The 13055-nt window shown below is 36.7% G+C and overlaps 1 protein-coding gene across 1 annotated transcript; it reads left to right on the top strand.

Moving 5' to 3' along the window:
- Positions 1 to 2019: 2019 nt before the first annotated feature.
- Positions 2020 to 2877, top strand: LOC149193306 (uncharacterized). Its single transcript, XM_089407283.1, has one exon. It carries the CDS (start codon positions 2020 to 2022, stop codon positions 2875 to 2877), a length of 858 nt encoding a protein of 285 aa, XP_089263409.1.
- Positions 2878 to 13055: the final 10178 nt, after the last annotated feature.

Consider the following 13055-nt stretch of genomic DNA (forward strand, 5'->3'; position numbering starts at 1 on the left):
GTATTTATTATTAAAATTAAAATTTCACTTAATAAAATTCACAATTTACTTTTATTGAGATGTTTATAAAGCAATTTTATGACACGTTAAATTTTAAATTTTTATAGTTAAGTATTTTTTATTATTAATGGTTGAATGTTTATATACATGATAAAGTTGGTATATTTAGTTGATTGGATTTATTTTGTTTGGTTAAAAAGAATTATTGGAATTATTTGCAAATATGTTAATGTAACGATTTCAATTTTTGTTGAGGATAAATAATTTTTTAAAACTTTATATAATGAATTATAATATATAATTGGATTTAGTTATAAATATATATATAATTTTGAAAAAAAAAATCTTATATCTCTGAATTTATAATTAACTTAATTTCCTTTTTTTGATAGAGATGGATTTAGCTATAAGCATACATGTAATTTTGTAAAAGAGAACAATCTTATATTCCTGAATTAATAATTAACTTAACTCCTCTCTTCATAGAGATTAATGAGATATTGCATAGGAATATTTATTAGTTACGATATTCTTTACCCTTTAAAATTAGAATTTTTTCAGCCATCCATAAATAATAAGTTACAAATTTTAATTATATGATCTACTAAATACATAATATGGATTGAACTTTATAAAAATTAACAATTTTCTATTTAAAAATTTACCATTTAAAATTATAACTTTTTTTTAGCCATTCATGAATAATAAATTATAAATTTCAATTAGATGATCTACTAAATACATAATATGGATTGAAATTTATAAAAATCTAACAATTTTCTATTTAAAAATTGTGGCCTACTGAAGTTAATCCAACAATATGCTATTCAAAAATTGTAGCCTTACGAAGTTAAAATGTTAACTAAAGTTAGTGGACCCAATTTTATTTTATTAAAATGAAACCGAAAGAATAAGGGAAAAACATTGTACCTCGTTGGACCCTATTTTTTTCCTTTTTTTCCTATGGCTTTTGGATAGTCAAACATCAGCTATTTTAACATCTTAAAATGACTTCTCTCAAATGAATATAGATAAATCACTTATATTTATAATCTTTCTTTATAGTATTTACCATTAAAATTTCAATTTCGCTTTATCATTGCAATCTAAACTATATTTTGATAATACATTCTGATAATACATTCGATAATTTTGACAAATCACTTAATAATATATATCGTAGAAGTATCCATCGCTTCATAGTACTTATTCTTAATTACCTTCAAACCTTCAAAAGTTATTACGAGGAAAATCTCGAACTCCATGGAAATACGGGCCAATCTAGTTGCACTCTCGCTCACACTGGAATTGAATTTGAATCTGTATCAAGTCAATAGACTCAACACCAAACGTTTAGGTTAGGTGAGAGTATTCCTTCAAACTAAACGAATAAGCGTATTCTTTCATTAACTCCAGACTCCACACTTGAGACTCGGCTTTACATTAACGCTAGCCAATCTCGAAGATCATTTTTTCTTGTTCAATACTTCAATGAATATGTCTTTTATAATGCGCGCTTTGGACAGTGAGGACGTCGCCAACGATGAATTTTATAATGTGCTCTTTTGTCTTCGTTAGCCAGCGTAGAGTTGAACAGTCTACGGCGACCATTGAAGAAACAAATGAGCAATATGGTTCAATATGCAAAAATATATCATGATCGCGCTAGAGAGATATTTGGCAGATATCACTATATGCATTTCTCCTCTTGCAACTTCTTAGGAGAATATTCATTTTGCTGTGTTATAGATTTTGGTTGGAAGTAGGAGCCCTTTAGATTCGATTTGCTGGGGGCAATCTCATCACTTTTTCAAACAATGGCCCATTATGCTTTTAGTCATTAAGGCCATGAGGATGACGAGGGATCCAGTATGATTCAATAATATTGTGGTTGGTTTGTTGGGCTGTGCTTTGCACAATCAGTCCAGGTTCGATTCTCGGACGCATTTTCTGGATCGACTTTACTGTATAAAATCGCCAAAGCAACACGACCAAGAATTCAAACCCAGAAAGAAAAGAATGCGAGGTGAACTTGAAGTGCCTTCTTGCTTCTCCGGCGAGAGTAAAGGCAATAGCTCGGAGAATCTGGTGTCATCGACCTACGAGACAAAATGTGGGGGCAGAGGCCACAAAGTTATAAGCGTTACCTGGGACAAGAATGTGATGGTTCGGGCGCTGTGCATCGCTATTGGAGAACCACCGGCGAATAGATCCGTCTGTAAAGTGGAGATGAAACCCTGCAAATTCTGTAAAAAGCAGAGATCATGGAAGCGTTCCGATATTATCGATGGAAACAGAGTCAAAGTATTCTGGAACTTGGAATCTGTGAAGTTCTTGTCAGGGCCTGAGCCTGAACGAGGGTATTACATTGCCGTTGTGTGCAACGAGGAGATGGTTTTATTATTGAGCGATATGGAAGAGGAGGCATGCATCAAGACCAAGTCCAGGTGCTCTCCTGACGCGGTTCTGGTGTCGAGAGAGGAACACGTCCTCGGCAAGGAAAGTTTTGCTACCATGGCTCGGTTTGGTGATGGGAAGCGGTTACATGAAGTATTGATTGAGTGCCAAACAGAACGAACCGGCGATCCGGCTCTTGTTATCAGCGTCGATAGGGAGGTGGCTGTGGAAGTGAAGCATTTACTCTGGAAATTCAGGGGCAACGGTACCATCTATGTAGGAGGAGTTCCTTTTCAAATCTTATGGGATGTGCATGACTGGCTGTTTAATCCTGGAGTGGGACATCATGGTTTGTTCATTGTTAAGTCCATGATGCAGCAAGTCGATTCCCTCAGAGACATGAACGACTGTGACATTCCTTCAGATTTCTGTCTCGTGATCAACGCATGGAATTATAGTAGTAGCAAAAATACAAATTAATAGGTCATATACGCGGATTACAGGCGTTGGATTTTGATGTTTTTAAGGTGGCAATTGCAGAGACAAGCAAGAAATGGAAACCATAATTGACGGCCTTGCTTACATATGTTTTAATATCGTTTGAAATTCCCTTGCGCTTCTCCATCCAATAATCTTCCGAGCGTAAAATCCTGCTGTTCAACGTGGATGCTTCATTCTTATAGCATAATGTTTGTATTTTAACATTACAATTACATTATTATACGTGCTACGGGCATGGTGCTATACACATGGTATTAAGTATTGGACTTTTACTTTGCGAATTGTTTTTTATCACAAAATTTCACAATTTGGGCATACTGCGGATTGTTTTTATTATTATTTGAATTTATTTATAAGTGTATTAAGTGTTTTTTCCCAACATGTACAACCCTAATGTTTTCGTTTTCATAATTGTACTTTCATAGTTAGCAAACATTTTTGGAGAAATAAATTAATTATAATAGGGTGGAGCTTAGTAATTCAAAAATGATGGCTCAATGAATTGACATGTAAGGCATTGAAGCGAGAAAATGTTTTAAAGTCTAAACAGGGTGTGAGGGAATTCACGAGTGAGCTAGCCAGCCAATTATTTCTATATACTAAATGGGAAAACTGCTAAGTTAGCATTGCAGTTGGGGGATTTCACTCACATTTTCCACCATTCGCACCACCAAACTGCCGATGCCGCTCGAAGACTGTATCTTGGAGGATTGCCCCTTATCATGCCACTAGCTCCAAAAACCAGGAGGTTCTAGCATAACTGAGATCGACTCTCACGGATTTTGTAATCGCCATTGTTTGATCTTTGTGAATTAATGAATGCATGCATTATTCGCCCCTGATCATGCCGTTACGGCCAACAACTAGGAGGTTGTGGCATTTATCTTTGGCGGCTTCAACACCTGTTACTTTAGAGGCACCCGATACCCTAGATACCCCATACATCTATCACCTAGCCACTTCCGAAACCACCACATTAGCAGTTCAAGCTCAGTGGGTTGGGCTCATGAATTGCACATTTAGTGATGCAGGCAGTGGAGCATGAGATCTTGAATGATTGTTTCAACGTCAAAGGAGAGTGGAAGATTTGCTTCTAAGATATTTTACGAAGATGGGGGTTTAACATACTAGACTTCACTTCGAGTTTAAAATGTACAAGAGAAGGAATAGGGGTGGCGACAAAAGTACTTATTTTAGGTATGGCGCTTGGGCACTGTTTTACGTCATTATTATTTGTTTTCTTCTGTAGCACAATCTTGACTCCTAGTACACTTGGTTATGAATTCCTTTGGAAAGTTCCTCTTTCATTATCAAAATCCTCACAAATATTGTGTTTCTATGGGTATCACTATGAAAATTTGTAGTTGTAATTTCAAGATTCTTTCCCTTTCAAAACCTATAATTCAATATGTTATAAGTAGAAACATCACAACCACACCTACTTTTAGCCATTTTTTTCAAAATCGAAATCTCTAAACCAAATTCATTACCCTTGCACAATGCATCGAAAAGGGTATTGTATGCTATGACATCTAAATATTGCGCAACACCCATACATTTCAAGACATTGAAAGCCCTATAGGGCCTTTCCTTATTTATGCCAACCATTGATAAAAATACCAAATCTTATCTTATTAGGTTTAAGCTTAGAGTTGAGAAGCCTTAACAAAGCCTCGCTCTAGCCTATTTCATGGGATATGCATAAAACACGAAGAAAGGTATTTAGGGAAACCATTTATAGGTTACATCCATGTTTCTCCATTCTCCCAAAAGACTTTGTAGTTTGTGTTGAAGTTAAGGTTTTCTTCCTAATATTTAATGGTTCTACATGGGATTTTTTAATGGTTCTACATGGGTATTTTATCTTTGAGAAGAGATGTGTTGGCTACATGCCTTTGAACTAAGTTACAATGAGGCTTGGTGGTATTTTTACTCATTTAGACAAAATGAGAAGCCCTAAACATCCAAAAAGATAACCCTAAGAGATGAAGCGTCAAAAGCTTGTGGGCCCCGTTGGAGTAAGATGGAACCCCAACTTCCTGGCGTTGTAACTTTGGTATACAATCTTCCTTTGGCTGTCATAATACTTTGTTTCGAAGATATCAAAGAGGAGGCCGAAAAAAAAACCATTAAATTGGTTTAACACTTTTCTTGTCTTCCATTTTCCCAAGAACATATTTTAGTCCCTGTTGAAGCCCCGAAAATCGGGTCGACAACAAGGGGGATACCCACCCGGTCCGGACCTTGGTTGGCAGCTCCTTATCCGTTTGGTATAGTGGGTCCGACTGGGGATAATGGGACCAGTTTCCCAATCTAAGGGTGTGTGTGTGCAGAATTGGATGTTGCTGATCTAAGAATACTTAAAGCTAATCTAATTCAAACTTTTGAACTAAATCTATGCTATTGTAATCTAATGAAAAACAGCACATCTAATCTATGCTAACCCAGGGTGTATTTCTTCTATTATGCGATCTAAAGAGATTTCAAACAATAACTGGTAATAAAGATCATTCAGCTATCATAAGAATAGAAATCAATTAAGATGAACTACTTTGCATAAAAAGTTAGGCAAAACAGTTATGAACAACATATCGCATAATAAGTTATTCATATATCAGACATAAATAAATGGCTCCACCGTACAAAAGTGCCAAATGGTAACTCACACATTCATGCAATAACATATAAACAACTAAAACCGTATATCACTTTAAGAATATAAGCAGAAATGGTCAAGAGATAAAAGTACCATTTATGACTAATCCTACTCATAAGCTTCAAGCAACAATGGTTTATCTCTCCTTGCTCTAACATCTACTAAGAGTACAGAAGTGCAACATCAATAGCAGATATCAAATGCAAACATTAATAAACCTTGATCCATCCATTCATCAAAGACCTCCTCCGAGGGTGCAAAAGTGCATGTTCTGAGGACAAGTTTTTTGACAAATTTCTGGACCCTTCTCCAAATGCATGAGAAGGGTTTAAATACTGCTAACTAATTAACTTAATTACATAAATTTAGGATACGGTTTAAATGACCGCCCTTCTTCTAAAACAAAACTATTTCTAAAAACTGAATCTAATTCCTAACTATTTCTGCATTTGCTCCTTAAATGTTGCGAGCATTCAACATTCGCCTGGGAAGAATCGGCTGGTTACCTTCTGCTTTTGTTAGAGTTATGCAAACAGAAATGGCAAGCGCTGGCACCACTTTTTAGTACACTAGAAGATATTTTTGAGAATTATCTTCTGGTTGGGCGAATTTACTGCGTATATACTTGGCAACAACCCAAATTTCCCTCAAACTGCTTCTGCTTTTGCTATTTCAGTTTCCGGACTTGCGAATGACTAAGCAAGTTAGGGACTTTGCTTTCTGAACAATTTTCTTAGCGATGCGCTAATCGCGCATCGAAAACTGCCTCTGTTCTTTGATCCGGGCTTTTCTGGTGCGTTTTCCTTCTTTAGCGCCTTTTTCCTTTACTGGGTAGAAGTTTCAGGATTTTTTGTAAACATGCTGCTTTTGTGAGCTTTCTGACCCTGAATGTTGAATCACCTATCGACCTCAGCATCTATTGAGTGATACTCTGGAATCTGTGGTTCTGTTGCATGCGACATCCGTTCATGAAGGCATCTCTTCTCTATTCTCTGAGCATTGACGCTTTCCCCTTTTCCTTAGATGTTTCCTGCTCATTGCTTCATATTGTTTCCTGTTTTTCATTCCTGCAGTTCACGCAAAGGAAAAGAGTAATGATAATAAATACTGATACGAAAGCTCTAACCTCTATGAATGTATAAAATCATGACACCCATCGTGAACTGACTCTTCGAAAAACACAAAACTGTCCTTCACTGACACTTTGGCATATGTTCATTAATTTCCTTTAAGGCGCGCGCCTAATTTTGGTTTATAGACAACTTTTCTTGAATGTTGAGCCGAGGAAATTTGCGATGGGCGATAGCAGCATCGTGTCATCGCATTACCTAGATGTGTCATCGCAAATTTTTTCAGACCGGATTATCGCAGATCACAGATCGTGTTTATCGCAAGATCGCAGCATCGCGGATCGCATGAGTCATTAAATCATTGTGTGCTGCTTATGCGATATTGCGATATGCGACGTTGCACATTGGCCGTCGGAGATTTCTTAAGATTTTCATTTAAGAGCGCTTCTTAATGTGTGCGATGCGATGAATTTCGCGTCGCTTCTTCGCAGTTTTTATTATGCTCATAAGGGGGTGTTTTATCTTCTCCACACGATGCGACATAATTTCAAGGACTAGAATACAAAAAGTTTTATAAAATGTTTTTTGAATTTTTTATTAAGGGTCCCCATTTGCTTAGTGTTATTGCTAATACTAAACAAAGAGGGGGGTTGTTGGTGGCCACAACAATGGCGATTCACTTGGAAGAACCAGTTATCTCTGCTTTTCTATTGAATTTTTCTAAACTTTCAAAACAGAAAAATTTTCATAAATCTAAGCTTTGTTATGGACAGATAGAGTACATTATGCCTTATCCTTATCAATGATATTTTGTTTCAACCTCTTTCTATTCTAATTGTTTGCTTCCTCTGGCTTGTTCTTGTACTTATATCAACCACTACTTGGCCTTTTTAAAGATAAAATAAAGTCTTCTCTGTGTGCTGGCTTTAAAATATGCTCATTTGTCGTAGGTAGAGACTCTGATGCCAGCAGGCATCCATAGCCTCGACAGGGTTACCTGTTACCTAGCAATGATCCTTTATTTTGCTTAAGTCTATCTACAACCTTCGAAGAAAAATCCACATCGACACTTTTTCCTTTTTTATTCTCAAAGAACAATGTCTTGGTTTGGTAGCCAAAATTATGACACAGTCATTCACTTGATTTATACTTTTTCTGAACAAGCTGGCTCGTGATGAGACCCCTTGTCTTTTGATTGCAACAATCTTGAGTCGTTGCCCTGTTTTGGTGGACAGTATTGGCAAAGTCAGCAAGTTATAATATCTGTGATCATGATAAGCCGGCTCGTGATGAGACCTCTTATTCTTTGAGATATAGTGTTTCTCGGATTGTTCCTCTGAATGCTGCGATTTTCTTTAGCGGGGAGGAAGTCATTGTTTTTCCTTAAGAAAGCTCTGGACGACAATAATAGAGTTTGAAAATAGCAGTCTTACAGAGAAGCCTTATTTTGCTATCGATATCTTTCATTGTGCTGATATAAAACAATTCCTTCACTAAAGGTTGCTTTCATCAAATTTTGAAGATGAAACTAGTATCATCTCTAGGCTAAAGTTTTTAACTGTATCTTTCAATAATAAAAATCAGATTTTCAAAAATGTTTGCTACTTATACAAGCGAAAGCTCAAAATCTGAAAGAGAATTGGTGTCTTTTCCGCGAATACCTGTAGTAATCACTCACAACTGGTTTTATTATGAAAAAGAAAAGAAAAACTATTCTACAAAAATAGAAGAATAATCTTCTATGGAAAATATATTTTAAGGATTTGTCCATTAACAGGCAAAGAATCCCTTCTACCTGCTAAATCCTGCAACAAAAACGTTGATGGACCTATGACTTCAGCAATCTGAAAAGGACCAAGCCACATCTTTTGAAATTTCGTATGTTTGCCCTTTTCTTCATGAGCCTTATCCCATTTCAAAACTAAATCTCCCATCTGAAAACTTTTTCTGGTCATTATGCTTGAATCAAAAGAGGATTTTATTAGTGCTTGGTGATGAGCATGGGTTTTCTTAGCTTGTTCTCGTTGTTCTTCTAATTTAATTATTTCCATTTGTCTTAGTTGTATGGAGGAAGTAGATACTTCATCGATGTATTGTACTAAAGACAAAGAGGGGATGACTAAGTGAGTTGGAAGAACCACTTCTTTCCCATAAACTAAATTAAAGGGAGAAGTGCCGATTGAAGCTTTCTTCGTTATTCTATCTGCCCATAAAGCATTTACCAAAGCTTTGTGCCAATTCTTTTGGTTCTGGTCAACTTTTCTTTTAATAATCCTGATTAGGTTTTTATTTGTTGACTCAGCTAACCCATTACCTTGCGGATAGTAGTTGGCCGAATATTTCAGTTTGAACCCTCTTTTAAGTGCAAACTCAGTCATTGCATTTCCAGAAACGTATGATGCATTATCAAACATTAAAGCTGTTGGCAATCCAAACCTAGTGATTATAAATTGATCTATGAATTCAATAATATTTTCAGAATTAGCTGTCTTGAGAGGAACTGCTTCTACCCATTTAGTAAAATAATCTGTTGCCGTGAGGATGTATCTATGCTGCTTAGAAGAGTGAGGAACGATCTCACCTATTATGTCCAAGCCCCACCGACTGAATGGTTGCTCGATGTTTACCGGCTGTAGTGGCAGGGACGGCTTCTTTTGTCTTCCAACAGTTGTTTGGCGGACTTGACATTTCCTTACGTAACAGTGTGAGTCTTTGAACATCGTAGGCCAGTAATATCCTGCACATAAGATCTTATGTGCAGTAGCATCTCCAGCATAGTGCCCGCCTGCTGGTCCGTCGTGGAGTTCCTGCAAAACTTTTTTAGCTTCAGTTTTCTCAAGACATCTAAGAAGAACAGAATCATAATTCTTTCTAAAAAGAACATCATTTATGAGCTGATATTGTTTAGCTTTCAATCTCAGAGCTCTTTTCTTAGTGTGATCTAGGTGTGATGGAGCATATCCGTTCCTAAGGTAATAAATGATGTCAGCATATAATGATTCTACATCGTTTAGGCTTACCTCATACAGTTGTACCTGTTCAGATGATTTTTCAGAAATCTTCGATGCTCCGGCCAACATTTTGCAGAAGCCTTGACCTCTTACAATGTTTGCTGGCTTGATCTCAAGGTCGTATTCCTGTAAATTAGTGATCCAATTTGCTCTTTTCTCACCCACATCCTTTTGTACTAGAAGATTTCTTACCGCTGGAAACAATACTATGACTTTAGTATGGGTTTTAAGTAAGAAAGGTCTGAAATATTTGACTGCTTTGAAAACAACATATGCCTGTTTCTCCACGTCTGAATAGTTGAGTTTAGCACCTTGTAAATTCGAGCTAAAAAATGCGATCTTGATTTTCTTGAGTTAGAATCGCAGCGTATGATTTATAGAGGCAAATGTGTATAAGATAAAAGATTCTGAAAAATTCGAGGTTGCTAAAGATGGAGCATTAATGATAGCTTGTTTGATCAGGTTGAATGCTTCATGTTCATCTTGACCCCATTTGAAATTTGAATTCTTTTTAATCATGGTTTGTAAAGGAGACACAATTCATGAAAAATCTGGGACAAATCTCTTTACAAAATTGATTTGACCAAGGAAAGATTGCATGGCTTTTTTATTATGAAGTAGGGATATTTCAGAAATTTCTTTGATTCTGTCAGGCTCGATGTGAATACCAGATTTTGACACTATGAATCCTAGAAGTTTCCCTTCACTTAGTGCGAAAAAATATTTCTTTGGGTTAAGTGAAATCTCATACCTTAAACATCGTTGAAAGATTTGTTTTAAGTCTCTGAGATGGTCGCTTCGCTTCTTGGAGTACACTGTTATATCATCCAAATAAATTACTATAGATTTATTGACTAAACCCTTGAATGCGATGTCCATGGCTCTCTGAAATGTAGCACCGGCATTGATCAAACCAAATGGCATCTTCCGATATGCGTATGTGCTCCATTTAGTTCTGAATGTGGTTTTCAACTGATCATCGGGATGTACCAGCACTTGATTATATCCTGAAAATCCATCCAAGAAAGACATCAGTTCTGAGCCTACTACTGCCTGTAATATCTGCTCCATAGGTGGGAGAGGAAAATTGTCTTTTAGACAGGCTTTGTTGAGATTCCGAAAATCGATGCAGATTCTAATATCTCCATTTTTCTTTCTAACGAGTACCATATTGGAGACCCATTTGGAATGTCTGACGGGGAAAATTATTCTGGCTTTTAACAACTTATTTAGCTCGGTTTTTATCTGATTTTCTAAATTGGGGTGGATCTTTCTCAGTTTCTGTTGGACAAGTTTTTCGTTGTCAATCATAGGAATAGTGTGCTGAATGATAGAAGTGTCGTACGTCTTCAGATCATCGTAATTCCAGGCAAAGACATTTTTATATTGTCTCAAAAGACGAATATACGCTAGTTTTTCTTTAGGGGCTAAGTCGATGCCTAGATTAATGTTTTGTGGTTTATCGTCGGTTCCTAGGTTTACTAATTTGTAGTTCAGAGTTGAACTGTAGAGCTTTGAATTGGTAGACCTTTTAAACAGATTTTTAAAATCGTATAGGTCTTCTAACTTAACCACCGATTTAGGTATAACATTATCAATGCCATTTTGTTGTATTAGTCGATTGTGATGGTCTTCGTCAATTCTCTGATTGGAGTAGGATCCTTCGGAAGTGAGGAAATTTACAATATCAGGATTGTCGTTGAATACTCTCCAATTTGTAATGTTGTCAGGGATGGATGGTCTAAAGATTAATTCTATTGAGAATCTATCTGGACTAAACTCTTCGGAGGGAATAAGCCTAGAGGCTACGTTAGCCAAAAGGTCTGCGCTTGCGTTTTGGAGTCTCGGGATTGAAGAAATATTGAATGCTATGAAATGCTCAGTCAGATCTTGCACCAAAGATTGATAGTGTTTTAAATGATTTGATAGGCAATGAATAGTGTTACGTACCTGTTTGACAACAATCTCAGAGTCTCCGAAGACTTGAAGATACTTGACGTTCAACCCGATTGCTTTGTATAGGCCTTGCACCAAGGCCTCATATTCTGCTGTATTGTTTGTGCAATCGAATTCGAGTCTGCACGTAAGCATGGTCTTATTTCCTTCTGGACTAATCAGAACGCATCCTGCTCCTGCTCCTTCGTTAGATTTAGAGCCATCAAAATATAATTTCCAAAACAAAGATGTATTTACAGGTTTATCTACAAAATTAACACACTTTGAATTATCAGTTTGGGAAAAATTTTCGACTTGGGACAAAACTGAATTTTCTAAGTAAGGTGATGTATGAGCATTGAAATTTCCGAGAAAAGAATCTACCGAGTAATTGCCTATGATACTGCTGTTATACGCTACTGCATCATTTTCTCCCTCCAATTCCGTTACTATGTACTTCTGGTGTAACTCTTGTTCAACCTTTATTTGATTCGGTTTACCATTATAGGGTAACCACGTGTGATCTGTCGGTTGAAAAGTATCCATGGAGTTTTTCGGACCAATCCCTGCTAAGAATCAAGCCATAGAATTCTAGGATATCAGCCACTAGAATGTCAATAACCTGACATACCTTTGGGTTGGATGACAATCTTATGGTTACTTGATTAAGTTCACCAATCACTTCGACTTGAGATCGATCAAGCTGAACTATGCGCACTGCGGATTTTTGTGGTTGAACATTTAACTTGGCACATATTGATCTGGGTAAAATATACATTGAAGCACCAGAATCTACCAAACAATTGTGCACATTTTTATTGAAAATTTCATAAGTGAGAAGGAAAGGGGGAGTGTGAGACCTTGATCTTCCTCCAATCAAGGCGATGTCATTAGGATCAATCTTATTAATCGTGTTGGTTGGAGATTTTCCCATGTTGTGGGAAGCTACAGCTGTAGGCAAAGATGTAATAGGCATGGCATGTAATTCTTTCATCATTATCTTCTGTTGATGTTTCAATTTGCTCAATTCGTAAAGGGTAATATTAGCCCTAGTCTTTTTCATGTCGTCAATAATGTTGTATTCCATTTCATCCGACACTATTAGTGTTTTTGATGGAGTTGTTTGATCTGATTGGATCGGGCTAGGTTGAGTCGCTTTAGTGGTCGTTTTTTTGTTGCGACTTTATCTTTTGCTGTAGACCTTGTGCTCTTCTGCTTAGGGGTAGTTTGGGGAGGATCAAGTTGATTTTTGCTTCGTGTGCTAACCAGAAATTCTTCTTGATCTTCTTCTTGTGGGAGGATGAAATCCCACATTCCTTGTAATTCCACAACTTCTTCGTCATCAGTTTGCCCTTCAGTGGTATTCTCTTCTTCTTCCTCTTCTTCGGATTTGACATTTGAAATAGCGTTGGTAGGTTTCACATCCATCGAAGGACCTCTTTTAAAAGCTTTGTAGGGCTTTTTCGAAGAAGTTTCTGCTACTTG

Source organism: Pinus tabuliformis, chromosome 2_2, assembly GCF_031772625.1.
Source record: "Pinus tabuliformis cultivar Carrire ecotype Pingquan chromosome 2_2, CPIR1, whole genome shotgun sequence".
In the NCBI taxonomy this organism is placed as follows: Eukaryota; Viridiplantae; Streptophyta; class Pinopsida; order Pinales; family Pinaceae; genus Pinus; species Pinus tabuliformis.